At 38.5% G+C, this 26,301-nt stretch overlaps 1 protein-coding gene across 4 annotated transcripts in view; it reads left to right on the forward strand.

Moving 5' to 3' along the window:
• The window catches only part of LOC137341207 (myosin-10), a 133,416-nt gene that overhangs the window by 12,117 nt on the left and 94,998 nt on the right, over positions 1 to 26,301 (forward strand). For all 4 annotated transcript variants that reach the window (XM_068004249.1, XM_068004250.1, XM_068004251.1 and 1 more), the window contains exon 3: positions 3,729 to 3,885. In XM_068004249.1, the coding sequence (XP_067860350.1) occupies positions 3,729 to 3,885 (157 nt within the window). The remainder of the gene's footprint in view (positions 1 to 3,728; positions 3,886 to 26,301) is intronic.

Consider the following 26,301-nt stretch of genomic DNA (forward strand, 5'->3'; position numbering starts at 1 on the left):
CTTAACATAATTACTGAGAAACTTCTGAGGAATAATTACTGTTGGGATAAATGGGTGGAAATGTATTTGCAAAGGAGATAAATTTTGCAACAGTGGAAAGAGCAATTGTTTAGTGTGTGAGATCAGTTTATGGACAGAATAGTAAACTTTGGGTTTGGGGAGATGCCATTATTTCTTAATAGAGGGGATCCATTTCGGAAGTTTTATTCCCCTTGTCACTTCTCTACTGTAAGCAGTGCCTTGAGCTAGGGTATTGTTCCACAGTGACTGGCAGTCGTGTGCCTTGTCTAAATGATCATTCTTCTGTGTAGACCCCGTGTCTGTAGGCTGCTCGGTTGAGGGTGGCACACCTGTGTCTGATTATATTCTTGCCACGCACCATTTTCAGCAGGGGATTGATGGGGATCTGGAATAGGAAGCCTGACTTTCCACCCATTCTCTAGCTGAGAGGATTTGAGGCCATTTGTAGTGCCCTTGATGGGTTGCCATGTAAATTACCCATGTGACTAACAGAAGAGCTATAAAATAACTGTTAATCCTCAATTACAAACTCTTTGGGATAAGACAAAATAATTCTCATTGGAGCATTGTTTGAGTTGCTTTATTGACTGCAGTAGAAGTTCTGCCAGGACCAGGAAAAATATTTTGTTCTACTTTTCTGTCTAATGTAAATATTTTTCAAGATAGCACTGATTGAACTTTTTTTTAAAAAACAGCCTGGTAATATTGGCTTGTTTGCTGATTGGACAATGCAGAATATTCAATGACTGTCTCCTATCTTTCCTTCTCTTCGCTCTCCTTTTAACCCAGTGTGGTTATTGCCACCTTTTGCTAAGTCCCATGTAAGATGGAGGTAAAGCTGGAGGTTAAATGTTTCTTTGCTCTTAACAGAAACTAATTGAAAGTCTTAATGCCACCATTTCAAAACACAATGGTAAATATTTTAAAAACACACACCTACTATGAGGTATATATTTCCAGTCAGTCCACTCATAAACTGGATTGTCCAGTCAAAAACCAACAGGTGGCAACTGTGGTACTGCTTGTTTGGTAGGTGAGTTTAAACATTATCTGTCAAGTGGCTGCTTTTTTTCAAAAACAAAAGCAAAGTTCTTTTTAACTAGATGGGCAACTTTAACAGAATTGATCCATTGTGGAAATGAGGGTTGACAGGTTTTCCTTTTTAACTGAAGTAATGAGCTAAGCTAGTTTATTTCATTCTTGTGAATGAAGATAAATGCATTGCATGGCTGATTTTCTGTATAAACATTGTTCCTTTTTAAAGATCAGGATTGTAACCATGCCAGGCTGAGCTTTATTTAAAAAAAACACTAATTAAACAACAAGAAAACTTATCTGTGAAAACTACTTTTTAAAAATGTGGCTGTAACCACACCTTTCCTCCAATACACTGCAGTCTGGCTGGTTTGTGGTTAGCACAGATTGCATGACTGCAATCAGGAATGCTGATTTTTATTTTTGATCCTTGAATTATATCTTGTGGTTTTAGGAGCCTGAGTGTCTGAGTTTAGTTTCCAGGTCCCCAAGTTCATTCCCTTCACTGACATGTGGTTAGTTTCTTGCTTCAGCCTGTTTGAAAAGCCTTTCCAGCTTCCACTCTGGCAGTAATGTACTACAGAATTCCATTTAGTCTTTCTGTTTGCTGATTCTGGGTTTTAAGTTATACCTGGCAGCTGAAACTTTATTGTAAATTCAGGCTTCCTCATTTCTCAGATTGGTCATCAGGACTGAATTCAATCTAGACCTGATGCAAGGGACTTGCCTTTCAAAGCAGGAGATTCAGTACTAGATATAAATGGGGGTTGGGGGGGTGTTGGCAAATGTAAATTTAAATCAGTTATAATCTCTTGACTTGAAGTTTGGATTTCACACTTGATGAATTCTGTACTACCATGTCACCCACAGTGAATATGGGTCATTGCCAAGAAGATTGATTGTGATTGCAGGTCCATTTTAAAAGAAAATCATGATTCTCTTCAGGTACTGACCCAGATCAAGGCTATAACTGGATGTAGCAAAACACTGTTCAAGAACTGCCTGACCTGCTTAATGCAATGAAAGATCAGTTGAAAAGTACACACATTTCAGTTATGCAACACTCTTGTGTGCTTACATTAACACAAACTGTTTGTATTTTAATAGATTCATTTGTACAGTAGTTTTACAGTTCTCTTATAAGCAGTATTAAGTATCACTGTTTAGCATAACTTTGGTAATTAATCTCAATATAATTAAAATGTCAAGTCTGAGTTTAATCTGAGGGATCAGATTGGCTGGATCCCAGGAGCTGGTGGGATTTTGAAAAGTGACCAAGCAGCATCTTTAAAACTTTCTCATTAAAAACCTCTTTATCATAGCAATGCCCTGGTGTTTGCTTTCTTGGCTGACTGCCAATATTCCCAGAACTTTGGGTATCCAGACGTTCTCCTGTGCCTGTCACTTAGGGTACGTGGTATACCCTATTTGCAGATTTCAAACAATTTTTCAACTGCCACTGTGCAATGTAAACTGGTTTAGTCATGGTTGATGCATATGTGCTTTTACCACAAACCCCAGCAAAGTTGTTCTCTTTCCTTATGTTGACGCACATACACGCTGGTGTGAATCTGGTACTCCCTGAGCAAATGTGACATTATAATCCAGTCTTTTTCCCCTCTTGCCCTTTTTCCCTCTCTCAACATAAAAATGGCCTTCCTATATCTGTTTAAAAACTAGAAACAAGCCAAAATTTCAATCCATTATTCCTAAATCAAGATGTAGTGATTCAGCCATTTCATGGGAGAGGATGGGTCTCTCTGAGCTGAGGCCATGCAATCTGAAGGAAGTGGATGAATATAGAATGGAATTGACAGTAAAATACTGGATAGGGTTGGAGCATGAGTGGTGGAGCTAACTCTTATGACAGAGCATTCTAAACTTTGAGCTAATGCAAAATGTCAAACAATTTGTATTTAAGAGCTGTAATAGTGGATTTACATACTTTGAGCAATGATAAAGTTGGTATGTGATGCTTCAGACTGACTATCTGCCAAATCAGATAGGGATTTTTTTTTAAATGGAAGATATTAGAATAACAGGCATAATTGAAGCAGGATGCATTAATAGAACTGTTGGAAAAGAAATCTTCCATGGCAGCTAGATTACATCAACTCATTAGTACAGATAGTAGGATCAGAAGAGTAAAAGCACAAGCTAGACTGGGAATAGGCAGCAAAGAATTCTTGATGTCCCAATTGGCTGATTCGGATTGGCAAACAAGACAGTACAAGAGTTAAAGTTGCAAGTTAGTGCAGAGTAAATGAAGCAAATCCCTGTTCCAAAAATCCCGATATGGTCCCCAGATAAGGGATATGCCAGATACTACACTTTTTAATAGATTATTGAATCATCATATCCTGGTTCTGCATAATTATCCATTTTGTATAGGAGTGCTTTGATTCTAGAAGTTCAAAGTAGCTTAGTACAAGAGTTCAAAAACTGAGTAATTATTGGATATGGTTTTCCAAGCTAGATCGTTCTCCCCTCACTCAACAACCAAGAGCTTTGACATGGGAGAAGACACCATTTCAGCAATCCATAAAATGCACTTTTTTTCTTAAATACATGTTCTGGATGTAGGACATCAAGCTTTGATTTGTAACAGCATGCCACCTTAAAATGCCATTTGTTTCTCAAAGTTCTTAATGGTGTCTGTTTCTCTTGTTTAGACCTATTCTGGACTGTTCTGTGTGGTTATAAATCCATACAAGAATCTCCCCATTTATGCTGAACAAATTATTGAAATGTACAGAGGGAAAAAGCGACATGAGATGCCACCTCATATCTATGCCATCTCCGAAAGTGCCTACAGAAGCATGTTGCAAGGTAAGATGCAAAAGTGTTAAAGTGGGAGTGGAAGGAAAATGACCTGCAGTTTTCAGTGCTATTTATCCTTGAGTATGTGGGAAGTTTTCCCCAAAACAAATTTGATGTGAGCCTTGAATTTGTTTTGGTACAGCAAAAAATTTAGCAATTGTGCTGTTTCTGCTTTCACATGAAGTAAAGCACCTGTTCTAGTCTAGTCTGAGTACAAATATTAGTTACTAATTTAAAGTTGAAATTAGGATAAGGGGTCTCTAGAGATGTACGAGTCAACATGTTTCCATTTTTGTGTTGCTGTTTTTTTTCCCTTTATGAAAAGCAGTGTCCTCTTCCCCATCACAAAAGAAATTTTCATTCACTGTAGTGGGGCTTCAGATCCTATTTATTAGCTACTGAGCTAGTGATTGAGTATGATGCCCACTATATTCAGGGTTAACCCTTCCAAACTCCTGTAAGTGACAGCCTCGGCTCAGTGGGTAGCACTCTTATCTGAGTCAGAAAGTCATGGGTTCAAACCCAATTCCAGAGACTTGGTCATATTATCTAGGCTGATGCCATAGTGCTGTACTGGGGGATTGCTGCACTGCCGGAGGTGGTGGTGGTATTTGGACTGCCTGCTAAGGTGGATGTAGTACTATTTGAAAAGGAGCAGGGGAGTTCTCCTGGTACTCTGGCCAACACTACTAGAAATCGATTATCTGTCTCTTTGCTATTTTATGGACCATGCTGTGTGCAAATTAGCTGTTGCACTTTGCCTACATAAGTGACTACACTTCAAAAAGTGCTTCATTGATTGCAAAGCACTTTGGCATATTGAGGAAGTGAATGGTGCTATGTAAATTCAAGTTCATTCTTTCTCTATTGCACCTTTTTTCTTTCTTGCTCTTTCTCCTCCATACCTGCAAAAAAAAATGTTTGGAAGCTTATCCTGGCTACGAATATGATGTGTATTGACATTGTATAAATCAGTACTTGATATAATAATGAAATGATCATTGATTTCCTGGTGTGCCTCCAGGCAATCTGATACAAGTATGGAGACTTGGGCAGCACTCAGCACAACTATGGAAGGCAACCCAGCCAAAGGTGACCAATCCCTCCCCTGCCCACTTGTCTCCACAGAGCCAAAATCAACAGCCCATTTCAAACTCTTATACTTGATATAACCCAAGTTCTGAAGTCCATGGGATTAAAGGGAGTGTGGCAGTGTGGATACAAAATTGGCTAAGAGACAAAGCAGAGAGTAATGGTGACTGGTTGGTTTGTTTTTCAGACTGGAGGGAAGCGTATAGTGGTGTCCCCTAGAGGTCAGTGTTGGGATAGTAACAGACTTCAGGAGAACATAGACAAACTGGTGACATGGGTAGAACATGGCAGATGTAATTTAATGCAGAGAAGTGTGCTGTTTGCATTTTTGAAAGGAAGAATAAGGTGAAGCAATATCAATTAAATGGTACAATTTTAGAGGGAGTGCAGGATCAGAGACCTGAGTTCACATACACTTTTTTGAAGGTGGCAGGACAAGTTGATATGGCTCTTCATTTTTTTTTTAAAAAGCCAGTTTTATAAAGAGGCATAGAGTACAAAAACAAGGAATGACGTGGAGGTGTGGAAGTTAGGCTGAACCTTTATAAATCACTGGTTAGGCTTCAGCTAGAGTATTGTGTCCAATTCTGGGTACCACCCGTTAGGAAGGATATCAAGCCCTTGGAGAGGGTGCAGAGATGATTTACTAGAATGATGCCAGGAATGAGGGATTTCAGTTATGTGGAGAGACTGGAGAAACTGGGATTATTCTCTGGAAGAGAAGGATGAGCAGGGATTATATAGAAGTGGAGAAGGGTTCCATGTGAACAGTTGAACATGGGTCAGTTGGTCCTAAGATAGGCATTCAAAATTATGGAGGGTTTTGATGGAGTAAATGGGGAGAAACTGTTTCTGCTGGCAGGAGGGTTGGTAAGCTGAGGACACTGATTTTAAGATAATTGATAAAAGAACCAGAAGGGAATTGAGTGTTTTTTTAATGCAGTGTGATATGATCTGGCCAGATTTCTATTTTGGTGTATTTATAACCATCGGCTGGTCTGTATAATTGTTAAAATCAGGTGAGGACAAGATTGGCTTGAATATTATTTGTGATCATGCAGCCTGCTTTAGTTCCTTCAGGGTCACAAATGAACATTTGGCACTTTAAGCTAATGAAAAGCTGAATGAGAGAAAAAATAAGTGAAACTAACTAGGGTGAAAAGTGATGTGGAGATGCCGGTGAAAAGTGAGATTTTTGTCATCTTGAAAAGATAGTTGGCAATTATTTAACTAAATCTGAAGCATAATACAAGGTGAACATTTGGAGTGCTTAAAATGCTTTTCTTGGTAGTAAGAACAGAACTGAAATCACTTAAAGCTGTACTTGCAAAAACTGCAGTATATACAATAAAGGAAAGATTGAAAAGTTCTTACAATTGCCCCTTCAATGTAATTCAGTGTGAGTGCAAGTTGATTCAGGATTTTTTTTGAAAGCAAAGGAAGCTGTGTACTAGACACGCTTAAAAATGAGTATTTTGCAGCTTTAGACTTCAGAACATTAAGAATTTTATACTTTCCTGAAACTGAAGTTGAATTTTAATTTTTCTATTAAACCTTCTCTTCTCCCTGATTCTGAAATTTCCACAAGCTGCTCACTGGGACCAAGTTGCCATTCTTATGTGCAAGCCAAGTGGGTCAGCAATCCAAATTACCTGGGGCTGATAGGAGGAGGACCTGGATCATTTGAAGCTTTCAAGATTGAGATCGATAGGTTTTTTTTGTTAGGTAAGGACATCAAGGGATATGGAGCAATGGTGGGAAACTGGGGTTGAGGTTCAGATCAGTCATGATCTAATTGAATGGCCTACTCCTGTTCCTATCTGCCTAGAAGAAGAATCACAAGACCCTGACCTACTCAACCCTATGTCCACATGCATGTTTTCTAGAAGAAGCCACCAAAATGCATTTGAGAGCAGGAAGTTTGGCTCTCCCTCTGCTTCAACCAGTTGAGACCAACTTGTAGTATTCCTATTACTACGTCACCTGGAACCAGCTAACTCACTTAAAAGTATGAATTCTTCAACTGCTGGCTTGGGAATGAGCAGAGATACCACTAGGAACTTGGCAGCAAACCTACGCTAAGATCAGTAGCAATCTTTTTTTCCATAATGGTCTGCTGACTTTGACCTCTGTGGAGATGATGCAATAGTAAATATTTGTGAATAACTGAAGTGCACATTCAGAAAGAAAGTTGCTGATTAAAACTCCATAAAGCTAAAAATAGCACAAATAAACACGTTTTATGTTAAGTTTTTAATGATGAAGCATGTCATGTTTGACCATTTGTACATCAGATGTTAGTAATTGCAGTTGCAATACATCTTATTAGACCATCTTGGAAAGGGTCCACATTTTTGGCTGTTCACAAGTTGGAATTGTACCACATAATGGTTGTTTTGTTTAGGGGTTATATCATAGTGAGTGAGAGCTAACATGATTACTGGAGTTTTTGTTCCCATATGTTTCTAGACTCGTGCAGAGATAAGCCAGGTGGTCTGGTCAGTTGCACTGGCATGAGCTAGGCAAAATGGACTTTAACAGCTACATAGTGGTTGCATTGTTCTGGTTTTACTACAAGAGGCTAGCTGTTAAGTTTGATCCTTTATGTGCAGTTGGATGATTTTTGCTGTCTTGGTTTTTATTGGTGTGCAGCTGTGTAACTTATCTGGGTAGGATGACTTGTAGTTGGTATGCAGTTCCAATGCTGATGCACTACTAAGTGGGCTTCTAGTCCCCTCGCTCCCATTAAGGCCAGTGTTTGAGCACAATTTTAGTGTGCACAAATGTTTAATGTTAGCACTTCCAAACGATTTGGGAGGGAAGGAGGGAACAAAACATCACCTGATTAGATGGTTCCTGCTTCCAGGAATGTATGCCACATTTATGTAACACCACTGCTTCTAAAGGCTGATCTGCCTCTGGATGCAGTGCAGTTGGATTTTTTTTTATATAAAGAGTTTAACTGAGCATAATTGAACTCTAACTCCAACTGAAGTGTGCTGCAAACTGTTTGTATTCTGGATAAGGAAAATATAGTATTAGAGCTTCTGTGGTTCCTTGAGCACTGAAATGACATGCACCACATGCATTTACAATATTATTATAGTGGTCAGAATTGGTATGTTTTTGAAATTAAATGGAAGCCAAACCATGTAAATTTTGTTTTTTTAAAAAAGTGCTTTAAGTGTTGAGGGGGATTAAAAGTAAGTTTTTTTTTGTCATGTGCCAGAGAAAAGTGAGAATCGATTATAAAATGAATGGTCTACTCTTGTTCCCCTCTTCCTAGAAGAAGAATTGATTATAAAACCTTTCATAATTTCCCATTAGTTATATGGATTTTCTTGAAACCCATTAGCAAGAATTATATAATTCTTTAGACTTTGCTCTTTTTCTATTGCTTGACACTGAAGTGTGAAATTTCTATACTTGGTCATTTTTAAAAATCTACATAAAACTAAACACTTTTTCAAATATCAATGTGCTAAATTGGTTGCAATGCAGATGGGCTGGCATTTTTGTGTTGCCAGTAACAAGTGGTGGTAAATTACTGGATTCTTTGCTTGTCATAGAAAACACAGGGTTAAACTTGGGTATGACTAGCTGTTTCTGCAAAAGAATGCAGAGAATGTGCCTTACAATCTGATATGTTGAAGATATTAATATGCATCTGTGGCATGCTCCTGTTGAACAAAAGGTGGTTTAATATGCTAATACCATTTGAATGTTAAGTCATTGGGCCATTCAGCAATGTCACTGCTGGCTGAACACTGTTCACCAATCATTCAAAATGGTTTGGACAAACATGTAATTGTCAATTTGTGAATAGCTGTTCGGATAATGTGGCTTAATAACCTTTTTTGTTTCAGTTCACCTTCCAACAAGTTTTTTTTAAACATCTGTTAACTTTTGAAGTGAGCAGAGATGCAGGGCGACTTGGGCTCTGTGGTAACATTTCACCACTGAAATGATCATTGAAACACAAGTGCTCATTTTGTACGTTGCAGATTAATATAGGAACATCACTGCTTTTCATTTTTTAAGGAGACTAGTTAAGCTTTTTAATTACTTTATACTGAATGCTGTTCACTTAATAAATGTTTAATTATGGACTGAGGCACAATCCGATAGTGCATATTCTTCTGTCTTTCAGACCTGAGATTTGTGGGGGGAGGGGTGGTCATGGATATATTCCAGTACATTGATAAGGGTGTCTCCGATTCCTGGATCTTGCTACATTTACCTAGGTATTCAGCAGGCAAGGTTGTGTAGCACACGAGGTCTGCTTGGTGAAGTGGCTAATGACTGATCCCAAGGACAATAGCTAGCATAAAAACCCCAAAAGTGTAAGGTGGGATCAAGTGAAGCATTCATTTATTCAGCTTCCATTATTTCAAGATTGTTAACTATATGAATATAAATACATCAAATCAATGATTCTTTTGTCCTGGCCAGTATAAACTTGCCATAACCAAGTTTGTTGCCCATTTGTGTGAGCAACATTTACACAAGAAAAGAATAGCCAAGTATTGTATACACCTGATCTGTTAATGTAACAGCAATTTTTACTTTTTTTCAGTGATGTGGTAATATGTTGAATTTTTGGCTGTAGCATCTGCTTACTGCCATGTGTAATCCATATTTAATGGAAACATACAGGAGTATTTTTAGAAAGCTATAGTAGCATTACAGAAGGTGACATTTCTTGAATATGTAATTTTTTGAGTAAGTGGTTTGCATTATCACAACACAAGAACAATGCAGTGGGGTGAGAAATTGGAAGGGACTAGAGCTGAATCAGCACCAGGGGACTGCATGAACATCCTTTACCACTAGTGTAATGTGCTCTAGATAATTTTGAATTGCTTGTTAGCTACAATAGACTATTGAACCATATTAAAGCATGAGGAATGAAGAATCTATAAGCATCTCATTCACAAATGAATTTGTCGCACTTTCAAAACTGGATGTGACAAGGCAAAAAAAGTCTTCATTGGCCTTAAATCACTAAGCTTCAGGTTATTTACATATTTAAATGAAGGGCACACAGTTTATCGATGAGTGTACAAATTTAGGTCAATAGATTCTTTCTCTGGTTCAGGGGCATCAGTTGCTCCCATATGAAGATCCCCCACCCCTTGCATGCTAGAGTTGGCTCTTGCTCCATAATATCTACTGAATAACCCAATGGTGTAACACCATTATCCCCTTGTGATCTAGACCAGGTATTTGTGTCCTTTGCATGTGCCCCTCCAATCTTTTTGAAGGTGGACAAGGAAAACACTTGGTAAGACGAGGGTAGATGTAAATAATTTAAGTTGCTTTATTTCATAACAAGTGAACAGAGAACAACCGTATATTCAGATTCTTAATTTAATCAGTGCAACTTGTCTTTGCGCAATAATATAAATAACAACCTACTATGCTTCCCCCACATCAGTAGACTGTCTTACTTGACTTAAAACCTAATTACCCTATGCATTATCCTGCTAAGTCAGGCAAAACCTTGCCCGTACATCTTTGTTTTGAAAAACCTGATGGACTGTTTTTTCTTAACTTCTGTGTTCACAACCTGAGTGGAGGGCCTATGCCACATAACCTCTATTGGGTGCCCAGGACCAGGAATCTGCCAACACAATGGGTGTGAGGTGCTGAGTGATTACTGAGAGGCTAACTAATTTCTTATTTAGTCTTAGGTTGCCAATATGCTAACTTTCTCCAATGTGTTTTTAAAATTTGTATGAATACACTTTGCTTAAAACACAACTCTTAAATGTAACTTCCTTCTCTTTCCACCCCCCCCCCCCTGAAAAAAAAATTCTGTGGTTAAATGGTCAAAATCCCAGGATTTGACTGTTTTTTGTATGTAATGGAGCTATGCATAAGGCTTCAAACTTAGACCCAATGCTTTAGTTCAGTTGCAGCTAGTAAATCCTATACAAAACTCAAACTTTCCAGCTGTAGCATCTGAATGCCTAATCTTTTATATACCACTTTTTTTTTAAAAAGGACAGAAGTAAGGGTGGGAAAGAAAAGCTGAAACTTCAGGTGCTAAACTGGTGGTTGCTCTTAGTGATGTCCTTAGCAGTTAGATTCTAATCTAGTATCCTAAAATCTTAATCATTTGCTACAGGATGATCTGCTCTTCTAATGGCGTGATTTCATTTTCTGTACCGAAAATTGAGTGTTCCGTTCCCCCTAATGGCTTAGTGGGCACAGGGCAATGAAGAACATCAAGTCTTTGGCCCAGTCCCTAGTCTGTACTAAGTTAACTGATCTCAATCATGGTATCGTAAGGGTGCTACTGTTGGTCAGTGTCTGTGTTTCCTCCCTAGCACAATCAGCCAGAGTTGCCCACTTCTGATGACTATCCAGAGGCCCCTGTTGTAGTGCTTGTCGATGAATGATGAATACAGGGTCAAGCTCAGCTGTGATGCCTCCACTATTGAATAGCCTAACAAATAGGTTCACATGAAAAATGGCAACTTGGGTAAGGCACAAGAGTTGCTTGGTCATGAGGAACCATATCCCAGCATATGTCCGTGCCTTCGATTATGTTGTAGAGATGTCACCTTGTAATAGGATGCACTTTTGATGGTGAAAATGGAGATTTTTTTTGCAAGGTTAATACCATGATTGTATCAAGATTTGGGCTAAATGCATCTTTTCTTGGGGAATGACGTGAGAGGAACCCATTTAGAATAGTGTTCCATGCCACATTCCTCAGTAAAGTGAACTAGCTCTAATTATCAAAGTTTAGTTTTCATTATACTCTGTTAAATGATGCAGCTGCTGCAGATTTGTATCTCCTAATGTTTTCCATAGCATTATTCAATGGCTTTGTATTGGGTCAACATTTGGAAACATTTTAATCAGGAAATGCTAGTGCTGTTTATAAATGGATCCAGCTGCCTTAAACTTGGCTGAAAGTGGGTAAAACTTAGGTAATAGTGCATATAAATTTGCAATTAAATGTTTTACTAACTGAGCTGGAAGGCAATGTGCCAGTTATGTTTAAATATTGTAAGAGTTATATGTGCCAAATAACAATGGCATGAAGATGAATACTTTATAGCCCTGATGTTGCAAGACTCCACCCAATGACATGCATTCTCGCTTGTGATGGGTACCAGTTGGAAAATCAGGCATGTGCCTGATTAAAGGCCTGCCAAACTCTGCAAGATGTGATTTTTGGGAGCAAAAGGAGGCAGTGCTGCAGGCAAGTCTGACCCTAATTTAACACATTATTCAAATATTCTACTTTTTTGCAAGCTGAACTTCAGACTGATGTGTGTAAGATATTAGTTTACACCACTCGGGTTATGCCCTGCAGCTTATGTTGTATGAAAGTGATGTGATAAGGGCTTAGTGTGCTTTGCATGCAGTTAGGCTTGGAGTGCAGGAGATGAACATTGAAATTTGGATCATGCCTTAAATGCATGATGTACACTTCTCCTGATGCCACTGAACTTATCACTCATGGTCTCGGGTATGACTGAGACCTCACGCACTCAACTATCTCCATCTACGTAGCTTGGATCTCTGCCTTAATCGGTGCATGGCCTTTGGCTTCAAAGAGGATCACACTTTACTGCATCTCCTGCAACAGGACCTCCAAGGACTCCTTTCTAAATGACTAAGTCCCTCATTGTGTGCGTTTTGCCAACAGAACAAGGGTGCATCTCCCAGTTTCTGCACTCCTTTACTGTAATGCAGATAAGTAGTACAGAACTCCCTTTTAATGTTGAGTCACTTAGTTTGTGAATTAATTCCTGAATTATATGTGGAATAGTAAGGAAGCTATACAGAACTCTTCACTACAGCTCATTAGCCTTTTGGTATATTTTTGGTTGTTTTGCTATGATGCTCTGCCATCTGTTATCAATATCAACAGGACTTGCACTATTGTGATAGTTGAAGGCAGTTTATTGCATCACAAGATTTTTGACATCATTTATGGGAAGGGTGAGGGAAGACTATAGCTGTTTACTGCAAGTTTTTTGCAGGGAAGCCCTGAAAGATTCATTTCTTTCCAAGGTGCATTTTCAGTTGAAATTGGATATCTCTGCAAATGATAGTGATTTAATTGCATACTGCATGATACTCTGGAATCTAATAGCCATAAAATTACAAAATCCTGGTTTATTCCAAACCTAATAATGGTTTGGGAATCTTTATATGCAAATATTTCAAAAAACAGAGAATTAATACAGCACAGAAGGAGGCCATTTGACCATGCCTGTGCCAGAGATTGAAATCTTGTTGAAATTTGTCAAAGAATCTGCTGTATAAGTGAAGCTGAAACATTAATTAGCTTGGAAAGTGGGTTGGGAAAGTCAATTCTGTCTTGTTTTGCTGCAATACCAACAACTACTTGCATTTATGTAGCACCTTTTTTAATGTAGTAAGAACATCCCAAGGCGCTTTACAGGAGTGTTATCGGACAAAATTTAACACTGAGCCCAGATAGAGGTATTAGGACTGGTGACCAAAAGCTTGGTCAAAGATGTTGGTTTTAAAGAGTGACTTGGAGGGGAAAGACGCAGAGGGGTTTAGGGAGGGAATTCCAGAGCCTAGGGCCATCAGTGGTAAAATGCCAGAAACAACACATGGAACTTGACCCTCGTGCCCTTTGTTGGTATGAAATAATCCCCTGACTGAAGATAGGCATCGCATGGGCCTGATTGAATTTGCTTGGCATCAACTGTCTATATAGAACTAAACTCTTGTTGATTGCTTGTGCTTAAGCAGTGCAGTCAAAACTGTAAAATTGTATTTACTTACTGCTCAAAACTAGCTGCTGGAGTTTTAAATTTAAACATCAAGTAAAACATTAAGTTTCTCACTAGGGGTGTAGCCAAATTAAGTTGGCTATGGTATATGGAGCACTCAGTGCCCCGGAACAAAAGCGTATGCAGTAACCTGTCCTCGTACTGTCTATGGTGAGAAGTTTAAAGCCAATCTCTGCAAAGGTGGTGATACTTTGTGTTTTTATAACTGTTAGTAAACTAAATATGATCCATGCATTGAGGGGTCACTAAATGCTGTTGGATTATGTAATCACACTCTGCATGCTGAAAATTGAATACCATTTTTATTTAATAGATGGGTGAGAGTTAGTCAGGCCATTTTTTAAAATCAAGTTGCAGTTCAGTTTACTGCTGTTTTAGCTTTTGAAGTTTTTGACTTGTATATGGCTTTTTTTGTATCTATGTACTATAATGTTTTCTTTGGTTAGCATGTTTTAAACTGTCTGCAATTAGAATTTTTACTTTAATTGTACACTAATTGCTTTCCAAAATTATGAAACTAGTCTGCCAATTTGTCTAAGTAATTTGAATGCTTTCCCAAATTTGTCAAAACTAGAATGGTTGTATCCTCAAACACAAGTTTAATTCACACACACTTTGCAGTAGATCTATTGGTAATTTTTTTTTGCACAAGTTAAGAAATGATGGCCTTGGAGAGCAAAGTCAGAGTTTTCCCAGTTTAATTAAGATATTGTGTAACTGCAAATTGAAGGCCAAGCAAAATATACAAGTATCTCAAAAGTGACATTTAAAAAGCACAAAATAAGATACAAAATCTAGATGCAAAATAAAGCTCTCCCCTTAGTCCAACCACCTGACTTAATTCCAGCCTCGAGAGTATCCTGCTGCACTAGTATGACACTTCCACCTCTTAAATCGATAATTCTGTGGCCTCTTCGGTTACCAGTTTGTAACTGAGCAATTTTGTGCTGTGGATCCTTGCCCACTAGAAATGGATTGAGACTGCTGTAAGTGTTTCACTTGGGACTCTTGCAGCCATTAGCAAGACTTTCACCTAGTCAGTCGAAACTGGCTTTAAATCCCAGTATCAGATGAAATTGGATACTGTGCAGCCCACTGGGTCAGTCTCCCTCATCCATATTTACTAATTAGAAACTCTCATTAAAATTGCAAGGATAGAACCTAAATTGTAACAAGTCCTGCAAGCGAATGGGTACGTACAAAGAGCATTGAATTAGAAGTAAAATTTGTGTCCTTATCAGTAAACTACCATTTGTGGAAGGAAGTTGTGGATTCATGGTCTTCATTTTCAGGTGCCCTGAAAGACTCAGGTGGTGGCCTGCATATTAATATATGTAATTCTGCTGAAGAAAAGTTGACCCACTTTAGTAATTTCATAAATCTTTCTTTTTCTCTCTTCCCTGCCCCCCCCCCAAAAAAAAACACAAGTGTCAAACCCTAATAGTAACTAGTTGTTATAACTCTTAGCAATTCATGTCCCATGTTATAGACTGCAATTAAAATGAATCTATTAACCTATTTAAGCATACTTTTTTTAGCTTAAAAAAAGTATGTCTTTAATCTTGGAGAGGGGAAGTGATGAGAAGCCTATTTTTATAGCTTCAAGAATTCTTGAAAATTTACTTAAAATCAATTAAGATTAAAGAGGGAACTTGCATTTATAAACTGCTTTATCACATCCCCTGGACATTCCAGAATATTTCAGAACCAATTAATCACTTAATGTAGTCAAACATAGCACCCAGCTTCTTTGGTTGAGGGACCAATGTTGGTCATGATACGAATCTACATTCGACCATACCAACGAATACACATTCCATTGATAAATCACTTTTCCCATGGAATTTTTATTTATCTGTGGCTAACAAAAGAAGTTAAGGATAGTATTAGATTAAAAGAAGCAGCCTATAATGTGAAGAATAGTAGTAAGCCTGAGGTCTGGGAGTTTTAGAAACCAGCAAGGAATGACCAAAAAATTGATTAAAAAGGGAGAAAATAGAATATGAAAGTAAACAAGCAATATAAAAACATTGTAAGAGCTTCTACAGGTATGTAAAAAGGAAGAGTAACAAAAGTAAACGTTGGTCCCTTAAAGGCTGAGACAGGAGAAATTATAATAGGGAATAAGGAAATGGCAGAGACATTAAACAAATATTTTGTATCTATCTTCACAGTGGAAGGCACAAAAAGCATACCAGAAATAGTGGGGAACTAAGGGGCTAATATAGGAAGGAATATAGGAACAGGAGTAGGCCATTCAGGCCCTCGAGCCTGCTCCGCCATTTGATAAGATCATGGCTTATCTGTGATCTAACTCCATATACCTGCCTTTGGCCCATATCACTTTGGTTGCCAAAAAGCTATCTATCTCAGATTTAAATTTAGCAATTGAACTAGTATCAATTGCAGTTTGTGGAAGAGTTCCAAACTTCTACCACCCTTTGTGTAGAAATGTTTTCTAACCTCGCTCCTGAAAGGTCTGGCTCTAATTTTTAGACTGTGCCCCCTACTCCTAGAATCCCCAACCAGCGGAAATAGTTTCTCTATCCACCCTATCCATTCCCCTTAATATCTTAAACTTCGATCAGATCACCCCTTAACCTTCGAAACTCTAGAGAATACAACCTCAATTTGTGTAATCTCGCCTCGTAGCTTAACCCTTGAAGTCCGGGTATCATTCTAGTAAACCAACGCTGCACTCCCTCAAGGCCAATATGTCCTTCCGAAGGTGCGGTGCCCAGAACTGCTCTCAGTGCTCCAGGTGTGGTCTAACCAGGGTTTTGTATAGCTGCAGCATTACTTCTGCCCCCCTGTACTCCAGTCCTCTAGATATAAAGGCCAGCATTCCATTAGCCTTATTGATTAGTTTCTGTACCTGTTAAGACACTTCAATGATCTATGTACCTGAACCCATAAGTCCCTTTGGACATCCACTTTTTTTAACTTTTTACCATTTAGAAAGTACCCTGTTCTATCTTTTATTGATCCCAAGTGGATGACCTCACATTTGTCTACATTGAATTCCATTTGCCACAGTTTTGCCCATTCACCTAATCTATCAATATGGCTTTGTAATTTTATGTTTTCATCTACACTGCTTACAATGCCACCAATCTTTGTGTCATTGGCAAACTTAGATATGAGACTTTCTATGCCTTCATCTAAGTCGTTAATAAATATTGTGAATAATTGAGGCCCCAAGACAGATCCCTGCGGGACTCCACGAGTCACATCCTGCCAATGTGAGTACTTACCCATTATCCTTACTCTCTGTCGCCTTTCGCTCAGCCAACTTCCTAACCAAGTCCATACTTTTCCCTCTATTCCATGGGCTTCTATCTTAGCTAACAGTCTCTTATGTGGGACTTTATCAAATGCCTTCTGGAAGTCCATATAAATAACATGCATTGACATTCCCCTGACCACTACTTTAGTCACCTCTTCAAAAAATTAATCAGGTTTGACAGGCATGACCTACCTTTCACAAATCCATGCTGGCTCTCTGATTAACTGAAAATTCTCGGTGTTCAGTCACCCTATCTTTAATTATGGACTCCAGCATTTTCCCCACGACAGATGTTAGACTAACTGAGTTAATTCCCTGGTTTCCCTCTCCTTTCTTAAAAAGCGGAGTGACGTGCAATTTTCCAATCGAGAGGGACGGTTCCTGAATCTAGAGAACTTTGCAGATGCCGTAACTATAATCTTTCAATGTGCTCACCTACTTCCTTTAACACCCTGGGATGGAAACCATCTGGTCCTGGGGATTTGTCACTCTTTAGTGCTTTAATTTTCTTCATTACTGTTAATTTTATCGAGTTCCTGTCCCCGATTCAATATTATTTTTCTTGGGATTTCCCGCATGCTATCCTGTTCTACTGTAAATACTGACACAAAGTAATTATTCAACATGTCTGCCATTTCCCCATCGTTAATGACAATATCCCCACTTTCAGTTTTTAAGGGGCCAGCGCTGCTCCTGACCACCCTCTTTTTCCTAATATAACTATAAAAGTTCTTCGTATTGATTTTGATATCCCTTGCAAGTTTCTTTTCATACACTCTTTGTAGCGCTTACTATCTGTTTTGTGACCCTTTGTTGATCTTTGTATCTTTCCCATTCGCCAGGATCTGTGCCATTTTTTGCCTTTTTGTGTGCCCTTTCCTTATGTCTTATACTGTTCCTTACCTCTTTAGTTGTCTATGGCTTTTTTTGGCAAGTAGCGTTCTTGCCCGTCGGGTATAAACCGATTCTGTATCACGTTAAATGTTTCTTTAAACATTTCCCACTGATCATCAGTCGTTTTACCCATTAACAGATTTGCCCAGTTTTCTGTGGACAGTCTTTCTCATCCCATTGAAGTCGGCCTTACCCAAGTCTAGAATTTTAGCAGCTGATTCACTTTTTTCCCTTTCAAACACTACCTTGAACTCATCATGTTATCGCTATTGTATGGATGTTCACGCACAGTTAAGCTGTTAACTAAATCTGGTTCATTACTCATTACTCAATCTAGTATGGCTTGCCCCCTTGCCTCGGACGTACTGCTGTAGAAAACTGTCCCGGACACACTCAAGAAATTAACTACCTTTCTGACAGTTGCTAGTCTGCTTTTCCCAATCTATGAAGGTTAGTCACCCATTAAGACCACTATGCCTTTCTTACACGCTTGTCTAATCTCTGCATTTATACAATCTAGCACTTCAGAGCTGCTGCCAGGGGTCCTATACACAACTCCTACTATAGTCTTAGATCCTTTCCTCTTTCTCAATTCAACCCATAAGGTCTCTGTTGGCTGCTTACATCTCATTATATCCTCTTTTATCATTGAAGTGATTTCATCTCTAATCACTAAGGCTACTCCTCCCCCTCTTCCATTTTCCCTATCTCTCCTGTAGACCTTATAACCCAGTATATTTAGTTCCCAATCCTGACCATCCTGCAGCCATGTCTCAGTAATAGCTATCATGTCATACCGTCCAATTTGAATTTGAACCTGTAGTTCATTTAATTTATTCCTTATACTCCATGCATTTGTATATAGAACTTAGTTGGGCCACACTCCCTAGCCTGACCTTCAGCTTTGATGCTGGGTTAATCGCTTTACACCTTCTGGTTTTCACTTTATCTGAGGTGCCTAAAGTACACTTTCTGCTGCTCTACGCTTTTCCCTTTCACTTGTTGAACAACTATTTGTATTGTAAATTTCCCCTGGGTCCTCCCCTCTCTTGCTTCTCTCAACTTTACTCTCTTCTGACTCCCCGCTCAGGTTCCCATCCTCCTGCCACTCTAGTTTAAACCCTCCCCAACAGCAGTAGCAAATCCCCCTGCAAGGATATTGCTCCCGGGTTAGGGAGGTGGTGTTGAAGCCTTGGCGAGTTGCTGCAGTGGATCCTGTGGATGGTGTACATTGCAGCCGCAGTGTGCCAGTGGTGAAGGGAGTGAATGTTTACAGAATGCACTGCAGCAACTCGCCAAGGCTTCTTCAACAGCACCTCCCAAACCCGCGACCTCTACCACCTATAAGGACAAGATCAGCAGGCACGTGGGAACAACACCACCTGCACGTTCCCCTCCAAGTCGCACACCATCCCGACTTGGAAATATATCACCGTTCCTTCATCGTCGCTGGGTCAAAATCCTGGAACTCCCTTCCTAACAGCACTGTGGGAGAACCTTCACCACAGGTACTGCAGCGGTTCAAGAAGGCGGCTCACCACCACCTTCTCAAGGGCAATTAGGGATGGGCAATAAATGCTGAACTTGCCAGCGATGCCCCCATCCCATGAACGAATTAAGAAAAAATCCACCTCTAGCCTGCCTTGTTGTAGAGTATTAGGGGGCATTCTGTACACCTTTAAAATATGCTTTAGTTTTTGCAGTGCAAGAATAGTAAACAGATTTCTGCTGCAAACGAGAGGGGAGGAGGGCAATGAGTGGTGCAGATGAATAATTTGATCTAACCATTTAAAGCTGTGAAACTTTCTTTTTATTTGCAGACACACTTTTGAGTGCTCATTTTTTTAATTGTTTAAATATATTATTCATTTATTGGGGATTGGAAAATTGAATGAAATGTCTGTATAATTTCAGCAATACAAATTCTGTGGAAATTTGCAAATAAGTGAAAAGGTGGCTTAGTGGTTACCTGAATAGATTTCCTGTTATAATTTATACAGGGGTGTATCTTGAGGAAATTGAACAGAAAAGGCGCATGAAGAAATAGTATGTATTTGGTGTTAATGCAAAAGAAAAATTGGTCGCTCTGAGTTTTTATCTTGAAATGTTGTGGAGATATTTTTGAAGCCAAAATTATTTCTACATTTTTTTTAAAAATAAGTAGGCAGACTAAGTAGAATAATATACTTAAATCTGTTGAGACACAAAGTATCTAAATGTTTTGGACTTCCTTCAAAGACCCAAGTTTCAAACCCAATTTTGACCAATATTGGGAGATAGTTGAGCTCATCTTTTGCACCATTTAAGTATTCTTTTTGGCTTGTCACATCCCTGTTCTTTTGGTTCTTGGCCTCAAAGTATTAAGCACACAGTAATGGCTTGTTTATCTGGCATCCAAATGATCAATAAGATCTGTTATATAGCTGAGAACCTCAATGTGGAGGGTTAATGTGATGAGGGCAGAGTCCTGGCATCCCACCTTCTAGGATTCTCTTCTCTTTCTTTCCCCCCCCCCCCCCCGCCCCCCCCTTCGGAGCTGCACGACTTTTCAATAAAGTTTTGAACCTGAAAGTTATGAACAACTCATTTTATTTTAATATTGAGTATACTGTGTTCTTAAACAAAAAATTCTGAATGAAGAATTCAGTGAAACCTTTTGAAGGCAGTGTCTTTTTGTTCACATTACTTTCTCTACTTATTCTCAATTTTCTTTTGGCTTTTCTGTTAAGAAAATTACAAACTGATAGCAGTCTTTTTAACTGAATGTTCTGATTATGAAATTGAAGTTCATAAGTATTGGATTTATATAAACTCTTAACTGGAGTCTGGAATATTCTTGATTTCTTTTAGCTAACGTGAGGTAAATCATCTTTATTGCCTGTACAAAACTGGGTTCAGCTATATCCCTTCACGTGGTTGATTTTTTTTAAACTGATGAGCCGCAGATAGAGGCTATAAATCGTTGCTGCCCCTGCATTTTTTTTGTATACTGGCAGAGCCCCCAAGTAATACTAATCAGTTCAATAGTGTTATGATCTCAGTTCTACATGTTTTTAAAACCAATGCGCCAAATAATATCTAAAGCATTGGAATGAGCCTAGATGGCTTTTCAGCAAGTCCCTTGATTTTTGAGCAGAGTACTTTTTTTTTTGTTTTGAAAATAATTTTTGGGAGAAACTATTCTGATTTACTTGAATTTTCAATTCATTGAACTAACTTTACTACCTTTGCTCCATAATTTCATAGCTAGCTGGGAAGCTGCATCAAGTATTGCTGCATGTACTCAACATTCTCCCATTGTGTTCATCAGCTTCTGGGATTCTCTATTGAAAAATTTACTTTGGAATTTTTGTGTCTAGCATTTTTTTTGTTTTTTGCTGTAGTCATAAATAGTTGTCAGCCTCTGCACTGCCCACTCTGAGCAAGTGGTGTCTACACTAACATTTTTTCATCCGAGACCAAGTCTGCCAACAGCTGCTTTGAAAATTGATGTTTGGGTTGTCTGTAATGTATGTGAAATGGTCTGTAGAAAACAACCATGCTGTGCTCTCCTGTGTTTCAAATTTTACAAACTGAACTTTCTTTTAAAGAGGACAAATATAGTTGCATTAATATTTCATGTTGGCATTTTCAGGAAACTAGGACTGAGTGGCTTTTAGACCAACAAAAAAATTAAACCTAAAATCACCCTGTTGGGAAGGTGTATGTGACCAAATAGCTCTTCATTACAACAGCTAAGAACCTAGTTTATCAAAGAAGAAAGGCAAAAATCCATTTGTTCTGCCAACCAGCTTTTATATGAATAGTTTGATTTATTTAATCTTTTTCAGTATTAGATTGTATGAAGTATAAAATTTCAATCCAAATCTTGTGCACAGTAATCTAGCTTTGAGAACTTACACAGGTGACAATGAAAAACTTTGCATCACTTGGGACAGTTTTTAAAAAAGAAATAATTTCTGTTTTGATTTGAAGTAGCACAAAAATTAACTGGTAGCTCTTTGGGCAAGAGATTTTTATTTTTACAGGTTGAAGAGCACAATTGACTGTTACTTGATCTTACAACTGCACACGTTGAACCTTCCCAAACCTTAAAAAAAAAGTGTGATTTGGACCGTGTGCATTGAATCCTCTTACTGTAACAGTTAGGCTTGGTTCCCAGATGTTATTGCCAGTTAGGCTTTTTGGACCAGAATACAAACTAATAAACCTTTTTGTGAACAGGATATATATCCACATAATTTTTATTTTAAAACTTCATTAATCATTATCACATTCCCTGTTTTACATTATAGCATTGCTGAGAATAGCAGCCTTGATGTTAGCAGTGCTGCAAATACTGTTGCCCCTGGCAGTGCTGATAAATGCTTAGAGGCGTCTTTTGCCAGAGCCCCGGTAGCAAATATGAGTACTGCCGCAGGAGGGAGAACCTGCAGTAATTTCTCGTGGTGGGTTCAGTCTGCCTGTGTTGGCCAGTGATGCAGTTGCTGTTTTGCTGGTCTGAAATGATGTCCTTGGCCATTATAGAATGTCTTGATGCCCAAAAAATAGTTGACGTTCAAACAACTGCATGTGCATAAGTTCTTGTAAGTATGTAGCTTCTCTTTTTTAACCCTGGTGGAGTGAAATTTGCCCCAGAACCTAGAGTGAATTCTACTGCACTGGCAACCTTGAGCTAGAATGCAGGTTGTTTTTTGAAGTAATTCTGTAATAGAGGAATTGGTTTCACAAGCTAATTCAGACATTCATTTTTACTTGAATGAGAATTAGGAAACTGCACGTATTGCTACTTCATTGAACTTTCTGAAGCTTACCTTTTTTAAGGTAATCAAACTTCTTTTTACAAGCAGCTTCAAGAATACATCTGTTCATTTTTAATGAATTACTGTGTGCACATATTTCCCTGGTCATTGCTTGTATACACTGCATTCATTATCACAGGTTTACTTTCAGTTTTCTATGATGTTAGAACATATTGTACATAACAGAACTTAAGTCACAGTGGTGCACACAGAATAATATCACTTGTGCCAGTATTAGACCATTTATAAACTCAATTGCCATGTGGTTTTCCCTTATTATCTCTAACATGTACCACTAAACATTTTAGACCTTCAGTGGTTAGAAAACTCTCACTGACACTATACTGTGGATGAACAGAAGTTGTACCATCCACAACAAACTTATACCAACGTCTCAAAACAAAATAAAACTAGATATCTCAATTGAAGGTCTAATGACCAGCACATATACTTTCATTCATTGCATCCTCTTGGATGCTATTCAGTTCATCAGTACAGCAAAGACTGTCCCTAAGCATCCTATGATGGCAGTATGTGACACCAGTTAACAACCCACATACCAAACACCACTTGTAATGCTTTCAGAGCCCCACAGATAAGGTGTACAAGCACAACACCATTTTTTAACTTCCTGCATGAGGTTGTTGAACATCCTGTTCTAGTGAAGATCCATATTGTCCTTGACTGTCATTTCAATGCCATCTCCACTAGTGAAATAAACTTGGTATTCAACTTCATATTCAGTATCTTGTGGTAATAAAAATCTGCATTATTTCACATTAAATATGATTATTAATCATTATGCTTATGTAGGATTTGTGAATTGAGGGAAAATAAATACTTATAACATGCCTGATATAAATTGGCAGCTTTTTTGCTTTACTACTTTCTCCTTTCCCTCCCTCAAACACCATGGAAGAATGTGCATTTATGAAAACCCTGTTGGTGGTGAGACTTTTTTTAACTTTTTTTTTTCCCCCCACCACTATTGTTTCCTTGGTTAACTTTGGAAAAGTTCTGATACAATGCAAAAGGACCGTACATGGTCATTGCCGTGTAAACAATAAAATGTAGCCTAGCTTTCAAAATAGCTGAGATGTGAGTGCAACTTTCCAGTCTGGAGTGAGCGGGTTATAACATTAATCCAACTTGCCTGGATAAATAATTAACTCAAGTAAATCCCCATGGAGAGAATAGACTTGATGTACGAGTGATGTAATTGTGAGAAATATGTGGTAGGATTACTCATTTAAGTGCTAGAGATTCAGATACGAGACCCAAGTTTTTTTTTTCAGGTTATCTGAGAATTCGCGATTGACTAGGTTTGGGAATGCTGTCAGTTCAGTCTTTCAGGGAGGCAGGTTATCTGTGCATATGCCATTTGTGTTGATGGACTAGAACATTAAACTTGAATGGAAATTCTACTGGTTCCAGGCACTGTTGTTTGGATCAAGACACATTGTATGGAGGACGGTTAATTCTTTTGCGGCTTAACCATCTGAAAGAATCTAATGTTCTGTGAAGTCTTTTCATTTTTCTTAATCCCCTAGCAGCAAAGGCAACAAAGTAACAGCAGCAGAGGTCTTAAAATGGGCAGTAATTCAATATCTAGGTCCAGATGACTACGCACTCATGCTGTACTCTTGTGGATTTGTCATTTGAAGCCTTGATTCAGACAACTGACTATAGTCCACTCCCACCTGTCCAATATCTCCATGTAATCCAAAGAAATGGTGAGTGAAGAAGCTGAGAATCAAACTGAAGAAAGCTGAATCTGCAGCAAGTTAAATAGAAAAGTACAAGGAAAGAAATTGTAAATGGTGTTGTCGGGAGCATGGTAAAAGGGCTTAATATTTTGCAAACAGACCAAACAAATTCTGACACTTTAGAAATACTTGGATTCCAAGGTATGAGATTTAGGATCAAGAGTAGGCCATTCAGCCCTCGAGCCTGTTCAGTCTTTCATTTAAATCATAGCTGATCTGTACCTCAACTTCATTTACCCATCTTAGCTCCATATCCCTTGATACCCTTATCAAACCAATCCATTGATTTCAGTCTTGAAAGCTCCAATAGTCTCAGCATCCACAGACTTTTGTAGGGAAGGGGGAGGAGTTCATGAATTTAGAGCTTCATGTCCTTGTGTGGTGTTAGGAAATTGCATCCAGATGTTTCAACTTTTCATTATTGTACAAGGAGCTTTTGTGTTTCCCTCATCTCCACAATTTAAAAATTGAAGGTTCCTTTTTGGCTCTGGGTAAATTGACTGCCTAGTGTACTTACCCCACTGAGCCAATAGGGGAACCATTTTTTCCCCTCAATCACCTTGTGATGTTTTTTGTGTTAAAGATGCTATGTAAATGTATGGTATAAGCAGCTATAAAGATCAGGAGGGTCCCAGGTTCGAGACTTGAATTGTAAGACCTCTGCTAGATTAGGGAGGGATGAAAATGAGGGAAGGTTTTGATCACTGTGCATTGACCTGTATGAGGGAGTGTGCATTTGTGCATGTTTAATTAGACCTCTGCTGTGAGATTTTAAAAAAGCATATTGATTCCTCTAAATAATAGCCACTTGGTAGGGTGAGTGATGCTGGTGGCACTATACCCTTGCAAGAGTTGCCACCTTCAGAAGATAAAGGAGGAGGATTGAAAATTGAACATGAATACACCTGTAAAATTTTGGATTTTTTTTTTTGTATGCTTGTGTGTTTTAAGCAGCAAGACTGAGGTAGTTATATTGCACTGAGTGGCGAATGGGCTGGTTAAGTTCTTCAACATGCCTACTACCCCTGATTTCCCCAATATAGTGCGGATGGAGTCAGTTTTTCCTGTTGACTTTTTTTATATTTTAAGCTGTACTTTAAAAACATTTCACTCAATGTGGTCATATTCACAAGGAGCTCTCCATTGCTGATTGAAACCAGTAATTAATTGCACACGGTATATTCAAAATATTTTGATTGTTTACCATGGCTGGTTTTCATGTGGAAGGAGAGGCTAATGAAGGAACAGGGCCCTCCTGTCTGTGCAGCAGAATGGTGAGTCAACTAATGTGTGTGTATATGATGCAACTTAAGAGTTTGTGAACAATCATGACAGTCTGAAGTCTGCAGCCTTGTATGCTAGAGAATGTGCATGTGTTGAATGTTTGTACATTTTGCAAAGAACGAAGTCTGCTTTACATGCTTACTGAAGAAAAGTCTAGCATTTGCTACTACTTCCAGCAGGGGACAAGAACAGTACTTTTTTTTTCCCTAACCCTTTTTAGCTTTGTTTACCTGCTGCAGTATGTACAAGTAGTGATATTTAAAATTAAATCTTTATTCCCAGCAAATAAGCAGGAAAATTTTACATTGTGAATTGAGTTTAGATAATATACCACCAGTGAATGTGCATCTTGCCATCAGTATGTTGTGTTCTCTGGGATGTCTGAGGCCTTTAAAGGCTGTTGTCCATCAAATACCGTTTGGTTTGTTTTCAGCAAGCTTGTTTACAATTTTGGGCTTCAAAATAATTATATCTGGCTTAATTTGAAAATGAATTTCAATTGTGTATTTTTG

Source organism: Heptranchias perlo, chromosome 23 (genome assembly GCF_035084215.1).
Source record: "Heptranchias perlo isolate sHepPer1 chromosome 23, sHepPer1.hap1, whole genome shotgun sequence".
Classification (NCBI taxonomy): Eukaryota; Metazoa; Chordata; class Chondrichthyes; order Hexanchiformes; family Hexanchidae; genus Heptranchias; species Heptranchias perlo.